At 35.8% G+C, this 13694-nt stretch overlaps 1 protein-coding gene across 5 annotated transcripts in view; it reads right to left on the bottom strand.

The window, feature by feature from the left end:
- Positions 1–13694, bottom strand: part of CUL2 (cullin 2) — a 97695-nt gene that overhangs the window by 62769 nt on the left and 21232 nt on the right. For all 5 annotated transcript variants that reach the window (XM_045874186.3, XM_064591866.1, XM_054507287.2 and 2 more), the window contains 3 exons: positions 13218–13358; positions 4377–4479; positions 696–790 (listed from right to left, as the gene is read on the bottom strand). In XM_045874186.3, coding sequence (XP_045730142.1) covers positions 696–790; positions 4377–4479; positions 13218–13336 — 317 coding nt within the window. In that variant the 5' untranslated portion in view covers positions 13337–13358. The remainder of the gene's footprint in view (positions 1–695; positions 791–4376; positions 4480–13217; positions 13359–13694) is intronic.

Below are 13694 nucleotides of genomic sequence, written 5' to 3'. Positions count from 1 at the left end.
GACAGCTAACACAAAAGATCTAAATAGGAGACTGCGTAGAACAAGGAAGAGGGAAGTTCAGAGACGGGAATGGTGAAGAAACACATGAGAATTCGTCATTCAGAGAAAGGAAGACAAGCAATCCAGACAGATACGACAGCACAAGGAGAGGCAGGAAAATGTGAGAGATCATAGGACATTATGACACTGTAGGTAATTTAATATAATGCCTAAAGGATAAGGTAGAACTTCAAGAGAACAACTGCTGAGTGCTTTAACTAAGTGTTTCCATGAAGCATAAAATACTGGATCTTAGAGTCAAGTAAGAGCATACAGGAGGAGAACATGGGTTTGGATTTACTCCACCAAGTTTCATCCAAGCTTAAGTTGCACTTTGGAACTCTGTCAAGATCTAACATGTGCCATATATAGAGAGAGAGAGAGTCCCAGACAATACGACAAAAAACAGAACTATGAAATTAAATACAGTTTTAGTTTTCAGAGAATAACTTTCCATATACTGCCTAGCTCCCAAAGACTCACATGACCCAGACTACAGACATTTCCCCATAGCAAAGTCCATTGACTAAAAAATGCTTTAGTTTTGTTCGTTTATTTAAAAATTTAAAAACAAAAAGCCAAAACCCAAAACTCCTTCAATTACTGAATACAGGCAACACTGTTTAGGTTGTCAAAGAGTTTAAAGGCATACTTACCTATACAAGCAGTCCATATAGTCTGCACCTTTGCTATATTCCTCCCAATACCTATGATACATAACAAGTACTTGCTCTTCAGACTCCAGAACTCTCTATATAAAGAAGAAATATATTTTTACTTGGAAAGCACTAATGATTTTCATTTGTAAGCTATGAAATTTATAAAAAATGAATGTTCTAAAAAGTAGTCTAAATTATATTTACAAATTACATTCTAATTTAACTGCTTTTAGTAAAATTGAAACGACCAGAAAAAAGTGTGTCTTAGATATGAAAATAAAGCATTCATCCATACTAGAGAGTAAACAGTTTCATTCTCTAAAAGGATAAAATATGATGGTGTGAGGTTGTCTTTGGGCTAGAATACCATATTAAGATCAGTTTAAAAGAGGATGTAATTCTACTGCCACATATCTGTGTGCTTCCTCAAATCCCTCACTTTTGATCATCCTGCTAGTTATAAAAATATATCATTACTCTGAATTATTCACTTATGTCAATAAGACTATTTATGAAAATTGACACCTTTTCTATATTCCCCAAATAAGTTGTTTTATATTTACTTAACAGAAATCTGTTACTTTTTGAAAAATAAAAATCAAGCTTAAATCTGAAATCTAACTTTTTAAAAGTTATTTTTGAAGGAAATCTAGTCTAACAGTAAAAATACACTGGACTGATATTCAAAAGATATTAGGTTCTTTTATCTCAGTTCTTTCATTAACTGTCCATATGACTTTAAGCAAGTCATGACCTCAATTTCCATCTAATTAATTCTCTGCTGAAATGCTATGCTTTTAAACTTGGAATTTTAATAATTAAGGCTCAAGAGACAGAAACAACCTATATATAGTATCTTTTTTGCCTCTCATAGCTGGGGGGAAAAGCACACTTAGAAACTGCTGCTGCTGGGTGAATAAATATGAGAACAATTTGTTACTATATAGCAAAACAATAAAAAATGTTCATGACCTATGACTTAATAATTCTGTATCTAGGTATTTATCCTATAAAAAACTCAGCTACACAAAAATAATTTAGATACCAGGATATTCATAGAAGCATTCATTGTTTATAAAAACAAATTATATATATTGCAAATAATCCATATGCCCAGCAGTATGACAGTATTTTGTGTGTGCGTGTGTTTACTGTTATGCTTGCTAATCACCATACATTACATCATTAGTTTTTGATGTAATGTTCCATGATTCATTGTTTGTGCATAACACCCAGTGCTCCATGCAGAACGTGCCCTCTTTATTACCCATCACCAGGCTAACCCATCCTCCCAACCCCCAGTATGACAATATTTAAACAAATTGTAGTATCTCCACACAATGAAAAATTTTATAATCATTGTCAGGATTATAAAAGTCCATTTAATGACAAAGAAAGAGACTTATTATTAAAATCAAAAAGATTATAAAGTGTATAATATGATTCTGTTTTCTAATAAAAATGGACGTCTACACAAAGCAAAAATACGCTAAGGACAAATATCAAATTTTATATATATATGTATATATATATTAACATATGCCCAAACAGATGTATTTAAGTATAGATAATCAAAAATATTCATAGTAGCTAATTCTGGAAGTATGAGTATTGTTTCGGGGATAATTTTCTTCTTTTTGCTTATCTGTATGTTCTAAATTATCTAAAACGGCAATGCTGGGACGCCTGAGGGCTCAGTCAGTTAAGCGGCTGCCTTCGGCTCAGGTCATGATCCCGGGGTCCTCGGATCGAGTCCCGCATCGGGCTCCCTGCTCAGCGGGGAGCCTGCTTCTCCCTCTGCCTGCCGCTTCCCCCTGCTTGTGCTTGCTCTCTGTTTCTCTCTCCTTCTCTCTCTGACAAATAAATAAATAAAATCTTAGAAAAATAGAAAATAAATAAATAAATAAATAAAACGGCAATACTTTAGTAATTAAAAAAGTTCCCTCCCCCAAATAAAATTTTCTTCTCACAGGTGAAACTGCTTCAAATCTGTTGGCTATGTTAATAATTTACTTAGTTATCAACATATTAGCCAACTTCTTTTTTGTCACAGGATCTGAGAAAACATATGGTATACAATTATGTAAGTATTCTAAACATTCGTAGAACTATTTCACATCATTTTAAAGTGCAATTATACCAATGTTAATTTCCTAGTGTTAATAAATGTACCACTGTTATACAAGATGTTAACCTTAAGCTGGTAAAAAGGATATAGGAATTCTGTATTATTTTTGCAACTTTTCTGTAAGTCAAAGTATTTCAAATAAAACATTTAAAAAAACACAACCCATGCTAAAATATAAAACTGCAAAATTTGTAAGTGCCTTACACAGGTAACAATTATGGTATAACCAAAGTTCACTAGATTATCATAGCAGAACTTTAACTTTAAAACTAAATTATTAAACATTGTAACAACAATTTAAAGTACCTGTTATCAAAACTGCTTCCATGAGCTGACAAATGCACATATTAGAACACTAAAATGTATCTGCCATGTATAATAAAAAGTAGAGCATTTCCTTCAAAAGTTTTAAAAGGGAAACATCACATGATCAATTGCGCTCTGGGGTTATCACCACTTTAAAATGTATCTGCACCTAGCCACATCCAAGGTTAGACACAGTATTATATAGTGTTATTGTATCTCCATTTTATTTAAATTTAATTAACATACAGTGTATTATTAGTTTCAGAGGTAGAATTCATTAGTTCATCAGTTGCATATAACACCCAGTGCTTATTACATGAAGTGCCCTCTTTAATGATCACCCAATTAACCCCATCCCCCCACCCTTCTCCCCTCCAGCAACCCTGTTTGTTTCCTAGAGTTAAAACAGTCTCTTATGGTTTATCTCCCTCTCTGATTTCATCTTACGTTATTTTTCCCTCCCTTCCTCTATGATCCCCTATTTTGTTTCTTAAATTCCACGAGTGAAGCCATATGATAATTGTCTGACTTATTTTGCTTAGCATATCCTCTACTGTATCTCCATTTTAAAGATAAACAAACTTAAATTTTAATCCATAAGGGAGATTAAGTGAGTTGCCTATGGTCACACAGCTAATGTAAGGTAGAGTCAAGTTTCTAGCCCAGACAATAAGTGATCTCTTCCAGTTCCTGATCAGATCAGTAGTCCAAAATAAGAAATACTGTCTGTAGCCAAATCCCGCAAATTCTTTGTTCATACACAGATCAAGTCCATGGTGTTGCCCTTGTATATATGGCATACTAACTAAAATAAGTGGTCACAGGGACAGTTTCTATCATGCTTTTTAATTTGCCATTTCCCTTTTTCATTTTAGGTTTTTGTAAGATTTTATGTAGGATATGAAGAGGCAGCTAAATGGCTGAAATAATAAAGATAGAAAACAGTTCTATAATAAACACCATCCAGAGGACATAGAAGCAAATTTTAAAGTTGAACAAACCTTGATTTGAAACCCCACTATTTCAGTTACTAGTTATATGATGCTGAATAACTAAACTGAGAATCTAACAACATAATGCTTAACTCATAAACCTTAAATATATATAATCAGAAAAATGCTATTTAGGAAACAAAGCAAATAACCTTAACCTGATATAAGTTCTGCACTGGAAAACAGTAAACTAGTCTAATAATAACTACCCAGCTACAAACATATTTATATCATGTCTGTACCACTCCTTACCTTGTGCAAATGCCGTACGTGATTTTCCAAAAAAATCTTAGTTTCTGTATAAAGTCTTTCTCCAAGGGGTTCAGGATAGGCCACACATAAAGCATAGATATCTCTAGTTAAATTGTTAAGGTTTTCATATTCATTGGGGAGATATTACTTTAAAATAAGAGATTTACCTCAAGTTTGCCATTAAAAAATGAAAAATCCTTTCAGGCAATTTAAGATTATACAGATATAGAAAAAGTAAAAAAAAAAAAAGCCATGCTTACTTTAAAAAGCACTATAAGTGTTATTCATTTAATCATTCAACAAGTATTTCTTGAGGATTATTAGACAGCATTGTAAGGAAAACTGTTCTTGTCAAAGAGCTTAAAATTCAGAGCGGCATTCCGGTAAATCAAGTTACCCAGAAATCTACAAAATAAGGTTTATGTAAGGATGGACATAAGCATAATATCAACAAAGGGCTATGGAATATCACAAGCAGATATGTCTATGCAATTCTGAGAAACAAGTTACAAAAACTACTCATTTGACACATTTTCCCACATCATAGTACTCATAACATCCTACAACCTACACACTATCCTTCAGTATTTATTCCATTAGAAAGAATTATAGTATGAATAGTAATATCAATTAATTAAGTTTTTGAGTACCAACTAACTACCTTGCTAAGTATCACAAGTGGTAGATATGCTGTAGCAGATAGTTCTTAATCAGGAGACAGAGGGTGCCTGGGTGGCTCAGTTGGTTATGCAACTGCCTTCAACTCAGGTCCTGATCCTGGAGTCCCAGGATCGAGTCCCACATCGGGCTCCCTGCTCAGCAGGGAGTCTGCTTCTCCCTCTGACCCTCCCTCCTCTCATGCTCTCTCAAATAAATAAACAAAATCTTAAAAAAAAAAAAAATCAGGAGACAGAGGAAATGGGATCTGAGACTTTAGTTTTACTAGCCAGTGATCCTGACCAAGTCTCTTAACCTTTCTGCATTGCCATTTCCTCATCTCTAAGCTAAGGGTAATAAACCCTCTCTTGATATCTCTACAGAATCCTTTTAAGACCCAAATAAGTTCATGAATGTTAAAGTGCTTCCTAAACTATGCATCACTGAACAGATGTTGAAGATAAAGCATACGTGAAGCAATCTGAGAACAGCCTAATTAGAGATGCAGATAAAAACTGAAAATAAGGTTATTTGGGATGGAGTCAAGTATTTAATATACTTAATATACTTTTACTTATAAATATATTCAATATACTTAATATAAGGATCGGGAAATATTTCAAAATAAAAATTTTGCTTAAAAATATGGAGGTAGGGGGGCGCCGGGCTGGCTCAGTTGGAAGAGCATATGACTCTTGATCTCAGAGTTGTGAGTTCAAGCCCCATCTTGGGTGTAGAGATTACTAAAAATAATAATAATCTTAAAAATTTTTAAGAAACAAACTTTCATTATAAAAAAATATACAGGGGCGCCTGGGTGGCTCAGTCGTTAAGCGTCTGCCTTCAGCTCAGGTCGTGATCCCAGAGTCCTGGGATCGAGCCCCGCATCGGGCTCCCTGCTCAGCGGGAAGCCTGCTTCTCCCTTTCCCACTCCCCCTGCTTGTGTTCCCTCTCTTGCTGTGTCTCTGTCAAATAAATAAATCTTTAAAAAAATATATATATATAGAAGTAGGATGAAGACCGTTCCTCTTCTGTATCTCCATAACATTTTATACATTCTTCTTCTATAGAACTTACTTTTATACAATAGAAATTATTTATACCTTTGTCATCCACACTAGCCTGTTCTTAATCATCTCTAGAGTCCCAGCTCCAAAGCACAATTCCTGGCACATAAGAGGCACTTATGAAACACTTGGTGATGGAAGGGAGGTAGGGAATTAATATCATGTGCTCTGTTTACCTAGCATCCTTACTTCAGAAAGAACAAGCAGCCCTCTCCATATGAGGTCAGGGATAGGTAGATTTTGGTCACACTTTCCCAGGATCCTTCTAAATCCTTTTACTTGTTTTTAATTATATATAATTAGTAAATAATAAAACATCTTCATGTATATATGTATACATTCTTCAGTATACTATTGTGCTAAATATAAACTGAAAAAATTTTTACAGTAAAAAAAAAAGCAAAAATATCTATATAGTGTAATATTGCTGTGCCAGGTTTTTGTTTTTTGAAGATTTTATTTATTTGACAGAGACAGACAGCATGAACGGGGGGCAGAGGGAGAGGGAGAAGCAGACTCCCTTTTCAGCAGGGAGCCCAACTCGGGGCTCAACCCCAGGGCTGAGGTATTTGGGCCTTAGGAAGAACACCCTAACCCCTACAGGATTCAATTATAATTTGGTTTTAGACAAGGCACTTTAAAAAACAAAAAATGGGAAATAACTGGAGAAGGCCAGTTTTAGATTTAAACATTGTCTTCTCCAAAGTCATCTTTTCCTTAAGTTACTCTTTAGGGAGCCAGGATATAAAAATTCCTCTATCATGAACTTCCCACTTATAAAAATTCTCAGACAAAAACCAAAACTGTTCCAGAGCAAAAGTTCTGAACTCTGTTACAACCAAAAGACAGTGTTGGCCAGCAGCAAAATCATTTATTTTGGTTCATTTTCTCTATTAAAGGTGCTACCTATGCTTGGGCTTAATTTTTAATTTTAACACTATTAATTCTATTGTGTAGTGGGTCCAAAACAATGAGTTCTACAATGGGGATGTAAAGATTACCCACAGCAGCAGGACACACACCATCAACCATTTTCTAAGAAAGAAAATTCCCCACTTGGAAAGGAGGAGTAACACTGTTTTATTATTTTGGGGGTCTTGACACTGGGCTGCAAAATCCACCTTCCTTTCTTCTGTCTCTGCTCCCCCTCAACTCTTGCTGTCTAGTCTTTTTCTGTCTGGGCTCTCACCTCCCCCTACCTTAGGCCCTCATCCTGTGTGTCCTGGTCCTGCTGAGGGCCACTGCAGATGACTCTCATTAGAAACGAGAAAAAGGGGGGCAGCTCGCTGGCTCGGTCAGTGGAACACGAAACTCTTGATCTCAGGGTTGTGTGTTCAAGCCCCATGTTGGGTGTAGAAATTACTTAAAAATAAAATCTTTAAGACAAACAAACAGAAGAAAAAAAAAAAAAACAAGGACAGAAAACCAAGCCATGGGAAAAGAAATACACATTGTATGTTTATGGGTTCTTATTATGAAGGTTTAGCTTATAGGAGATTTATATTGATGTGCTTTTAAGTTATGTATATTACATATAACAGGAAACAAATTTTTAAACAGTGCTGGTAAGTTAAAAAAAAAAAAGAAAGCTTATCTTAAAAATTGAAAATGGTACAATGACCAAAAAAGTATTGACAATAAAAAATAAAGATCTTTATTGACATTTCTGAAGAAAAAGAATAAACATGCAACATGTAAGAGATGCAATATCTATGAAATCATCAACTAGCAAGCAAGGATATAAAATTACTGGTTAAAATGAAAAAACTTTAAAGTGTATAGCTACAGAATCACAATAATCAAATATTCGTGATTTAATTTGGAATAGAGTGAAAATGTTACTTATGCTTCAAGCAGAGAAAACCACAGATAAGACCTTTCCCAATCTGTACAATCTAAGAAAAAATGATGGGCTACTAAGTGCAGACACCAAGGTTAATAAGAAGTTCTCCTAAAATTTGTGAGGATCATCAGGGATGGAGATGACCTACTTCAGTATTTTTCAATGTAGTCAAAACTGGTCTATGTTTGAAAAGATGCCTGACAGACTATATATTAGAAATGAGGACAACGGTACGCCTGGTTTTAAAAACTGGTTTTCCTATCTGGGAGAAATATATTCATGTAGGCATTTTAGATTTCCCCTCAATCACTTTGGACTTACATAAAACCATTTAGAATCTAACTTGCCCTTAAGTAGGAGAGCTTCTATATTATACTGTAGGGTTTGGGAATTGTCTTAACAGCTACCAAAAGGCAGAAAACCACGAATAAAAGTAAACCAAAACAGCCAAAGAACTCCAACCCAGAAAAACACAACAGTAAATCTAGATCTATACCTAGCCTTACTGGAGAAAAGCACTTGATAGAAATCCTTAGTAAAGGGTAAATCCCAAACCACCCTAAGCTGTCATAAAGCTTTTGTTAGGAAGTATTATTACTTGTGTTAGAGAGAATTCCAAAAATGGCCTCCTAAGATTTTCCACCCTACTACCTGGGACTGCTACCTTTACATGGCAAAAGGGACTCAGAGCACAAAGTCAGAATTATGATTACTAATCAGCTGACCCCAATAGAGAGAGTAGCCTGGACTTTTCAGGTGTGCCTAATCCAATCAAATGAGCCTCTTAAAAGCAGATTCCCATCTGCTTTTAGCCCTCTGTGGTTAATTGCAGAAGGGGAAGTCTGAGAGAGCACAGGAAGATTTGCCATGTCACTGCTGGCACTGAAGATGGAAGGGAGTCACATGCAAAAACTGAGGTGTAACAAGTCACTGAGTTCACAGCCAAGAGACAACAAGAAAATGGAGATCTCAGAACTATAACTGCAACGAATTGAATTCTCCCAATTAACAGCAATGGGCTTTAAAGAGGCCCTGAGCTCTAGGTGAGAGTTAGCCAGCCAACTCCTTAATTTCAGCTTTGTGAGATCGTGAACAGAGAACCCAGTCACACCATGGACCTCTGATCCACAGAACTGTGAGATAATAAAAGGATGTTTCTCAAAGACACTAAATTTGTGGTAATTTGTTATGTATTAAAAAACTGATGTCTTTTATTTACATTACCTATCAACCAGAACGCCTTGCATTGTACCTGGATGCAGTACATTTATGAAGGATAAGTGTTAAGAAACCTGCTTATCAACACAATAAAAGAACTAGCTAAATATTAATGTTATTTATTTCATCTGTACAGTATGCTTAATGACATTTAATTGATAGTAGCTATTCACTCACCAAATATTTAGTGAATACCTACATGTGCCAGATGTTGGGAATACAGCAGTGAACAAAATGGCTAAGAATCCCCGCCCTTATGGAGTTTATATTTAGTAAAAAATGCTGTGGACAGGGTTCCATAAATTCTGTACTTACACATGTTAAACACTTCAAATTACAGACCAAGCTTCCTTAATGCCCACTTCAAGAGCATAAGGAGACTTGAGCATTTTACTTCAGCATTCTATCCTACAATATGAGTAAGTCATCTTATCCCATCACTAAACCACAACATCCTCAGCTGTAAAATGGGGCTAGTAATACATATTTTACAACATCACTGGTAACAAATTAATCACATACATGTATAAGTTGAAAGAAAAAATTATGACACAGAAATATATACACAGCATGATTCAATTTATATAAAGTTCCAAACACAGAAAGAACCAATAATTGTTAGGGCTGTATACATAAGCAGTTATACTATTTAAAAAAAAACAACAGGAAACAATAGGTGCAAAAGTCACAATAGTAGTTCCCTCCAAGATAAGGAGTGGGCTTGTGAACTGAGATGGTCATGTAGTGGGGGAGAGTTGGTGGATCCTGGCAGTGTTCTAGTTCTCAACCTGTGCAGCGATTATGCAGGGGTTTGCTTTCTAACTATCTGTTCAACCCCACATGTACATCTTATGAACTTTTCCACATATGTACCAGTTAACCCTTGAACAACGAAGGAGTGAGGGGTGCCAAACCCCCAGCAGAAGGAAATCCACATGTAACTTTTGACTTTCCCAAAACTGAACTACTAATAGCCTACTGTTTACCTTATCTGAAATATAAACAGTTGATTAACACCTATTTTGTATATGTATTAGATACTGTATTCTTACAATAAAGTAAGCTAGAGAAAAGACAATCTTATTAAAGTCGTCAGGAAGAAAAAATACATTTTCAGTACTGTATTTGTTTAGAAAAAAGGGGGGGAAGGGGTGCCTAGGTGGTTCAGTTGGTCAGGCACCTGGCTCTTCATTTCGGCTTAGGTAATGATCTCATGGGTCCTGGGATTGAGCCCCATATCAGGCTCCACACTCAGCAGGGAGTCTGCTTGAGATTCTCTCTATTCTCCCTCTGCCTCTCTCCTCCCCAGCTCTCTCTCTCTAAAATCTCTAAAATAAAATAAATCTTTCCCCAAAAAACCCACGTATAAGTGGATACATGTAGTTCAAACCTGTGTTCAGGGTCAACCACATTACACTTCACACACCCCAAAAAATGCTTTATAAAAGATCAATTACTATCACATATGTTGATACACAATTTGGAGGAGGCTTCTTTTCATTTTCAAAAGATTAAAGTTTTATAGTCTCTAAAATTTCTACCTAAGATACCTAAGGGTCAGAAGTCAACCTCGTATTTTTGGACAAATTAACAGGGAAAAGGATTTTACTTCAGAACAATTAGTAACACAGTCCTTTATTTTCCAAAATAAAATTTAAAGTAAGAAATTCCATTCTTAATTTTGTTGTTTTCTCAGATATTCTTTATTTTAAAGAGAGAAGAAAATTCATGAACAGGTAACTGGACTATCTTAGATGAATCAAACAATAAACATTTTAGAAATAAGTGACCAAAGCGACACTTTCCAGGGAAGTCAGGTATTTCTATGACCAACTCCTTCTTTCTCTGTTCATATTTTAGTTGAAATAGCCTTAAAACTACCTATGTACTTGTCTAGTGAAACCTTATTAACACACAAGTAACTTTTACATTTTCCATTTTATTAAGATTCCTATGCAAAACAATCCATGATGTTCCATAAAAAAATTAGACTAATTCAATAATAAGCTCTTCAAAGGCAAAATCCATATCAATTATCCTCTAGATATACTGGCAAGTATAGAGAATTAGATGTTAGAAATCTCATATTCAAGTCTGTGCTCCTTCGGTTACTACCTGCATGATGTGAATATCAATTTCCTCCTTTGTTAAATAAAGACAATTATGTCTGCCCCACCAATCTGACAGGCTTGTTTGAGGTACCAAATAATATAAAAAATATAAAACACCCTTGCAAACTATGAAGGCTTCCAGAAACACCATCATTTTATTTATCTTTAGTGCCTAGAACATAGGTAGCCTAACACATTTCTTAGTAGTGACTACAAATGTAATGAATGAGATCGTTTGCTGTTGGTCTAAAAGAACCTCACCGTTCTTGCATCAACATTCAGCTTAATATAAAAACTGAATTAAGCATTCAGAACAAGTTGAGTCAGGCGCCTGGGTGGCTCAGTTGGTTAAGCGACTGCCTTCGGCTCAGGTCACGATCCTGGAGTCCTGGGATCGAGTCCCACATCGGGCTCCCTGCTCAGCAGGGAGTCTGCTTCTCCCCCTGACCCTCCCCACTCTCATGCTCTATCTCATTCTCTCTCTCAAATAACTAAATAAAATCTTTAAAAAAAAAAAAAAAAAGAACAAGTTGAGTCACTGTTAATAAAATCCAAGCTTTTCTAAAGAGCATATGCCCACGTAATGAGGGTAGCCATCCCTTAGACCCAGAAGACGGCTAGAGGGCAGCACAGAGTTGGAAAAAACTGTGAATCTTCACACACATTTTGGTTAATACCTTCACATATTAACTTCCCTTTCTGGAGAAAGAATCTCTGGTTCCTACAATATCCACCCAGTCCTCAAGGTCTCCTGCAAGGCCCTGGGGCACTACCTTGCCATTTGGACCCAGAGACACCCAGGCCTCAACCTTACCCCCTTTCTTTACCCTGAGACAGGACATGTGTGGTGTTTCCTGTGGTAAAAGACTGAGGCAGTTCAGAAGTCTGCCAGTGAACATATTCCAATGTACCTACGTTTTCCCCATGCCCACCCAGCCTTGGTCCCTGGCAGACATTGGTAGAGTTGGTGAGACTGCCATCCATGGCTTTGCCCCAGGTATCTGTGGCCAAGGGTTTCTAGAGACCCCTTTAACCTCCCAAATTCTAAGAAGCTGAAGTATTTTAATATTTGGGATTTTTTTCTTGGTGCCAGAGTTTATATACAGAATGCCTGGGTGCACAGTGTTTTTTATATATAAGTAATATATACAGTATGTATATATTTAAAAAAAAAAAAAAAGGTTGCTGTCATGTAGGAATGCAGGACACCAGGATTCAGATTATTCTAGAGAAACCACTAATTTGTATTTTCATATAAAATTGCTAATTCACAAATACAGACAACCCAATTAAAAAACTTAAAAAGTTTTTAAAAAATTAAAAAGTATTTCTAGCTATCAAGTCATTAAACTTGCCATTCACTCTCTACCTGGAACATTCTTCCCTCAGATATGACTTGCTCCCTCGCTTTGGTCCAGTCTCTGTTCAAATATCACCACCTTCCTCAGAGAGGCCTTCCATGATCATCTCACCTAAGAGAGCTACTTACATACATATTCCAACCATTCTCCATGCCCTTACCCTGCTCTATCTTTCCCTACAGAGGCTATCACTACCTGCTAGTAGAAGCAGTGGCATTAGGTTTTTTTAAATACCTGCTTATTGTGTGTTTCCCTTAATAGAATGAAGGGAAAGTGGTTTTGTGTACAACTGTATTTCCAAAGCCTCGAATAGTACCTGACATATACATGAGTGCTCAATAAGTATTGTTAAATGAAAGGTTCTCAGATTGTTGACTGACACATACAGATGAACTTGGAAATGTAAACAATATATGTGAAAGTAGTCACACTGGCATTCTCTTTCATTTATATGAGCATAAACCTGTTCTCACTTTTCAACAAGTTTATCAATTTTAGGACATTTACCAATGTTCACTGATACAATTATCGATACAATATCACTATCAATACAAGAATATTTATCAATGCCACTAAAAGGATACGAGAAGCGATCGTTCCATGTTGCTCTTTCGACGTATTCCAACATGACAACAGCTTTGATTGTCGTTAAAAGTTTGTTCCATGTTTCATCAAAATCTACTACTCTTGGTTTCAAAGACATTGTGCAAGTTTAGTGTTGAAATCTGTTAATTAAAAACAATAGTAATGTTAGCATGAATTCTACAAACAAGTTACTTGTTTTTAAAGCATCACATAATTCAACAGCACAATAGACAAAAGGGGTGAGAACAGAACCTGGCACATAGTAAAAACACAATTAACACTGGCCACTATCTTTTCATGACTATCCAGACAAGGAATTACATAGAATATTTACATTCATTACAAACTCTAGGAAATGGAAAGCTTTTACTACAAGTTATTTATGATCAAGTGTGTTGTTTCAAGGATTCAGAAGGCTCAATGTGTTGACGGGAAAAAAAAGCTGGGGCGCCATTAGCCAAAAAGCCAACTCCCAT

This window comes from Mirounga angustirostris, unplaced genomic scaffold, assembly GCF_029215605.1.
Source record: "Mirounga angustirostris isolate CCGP_5_RB_7025 unplaced genomic scaffold, mMirAng1.0.hap1 SCAF_5, whole genome shotgun sequence".
In the NCBI taxonomy this organism is placed as follows: domain Eukaryota; kingdom Metazoa; phylum Chordata; class Mammalia; order Carnivora; family Phocidae; genus Mirounga; species Mirounga angustirostris.
The sequence above is the reverse complement of the archived record's forward strand: the minus strand, read 5'-3'. Positions and strand labels throughout refer to the sequence as shown.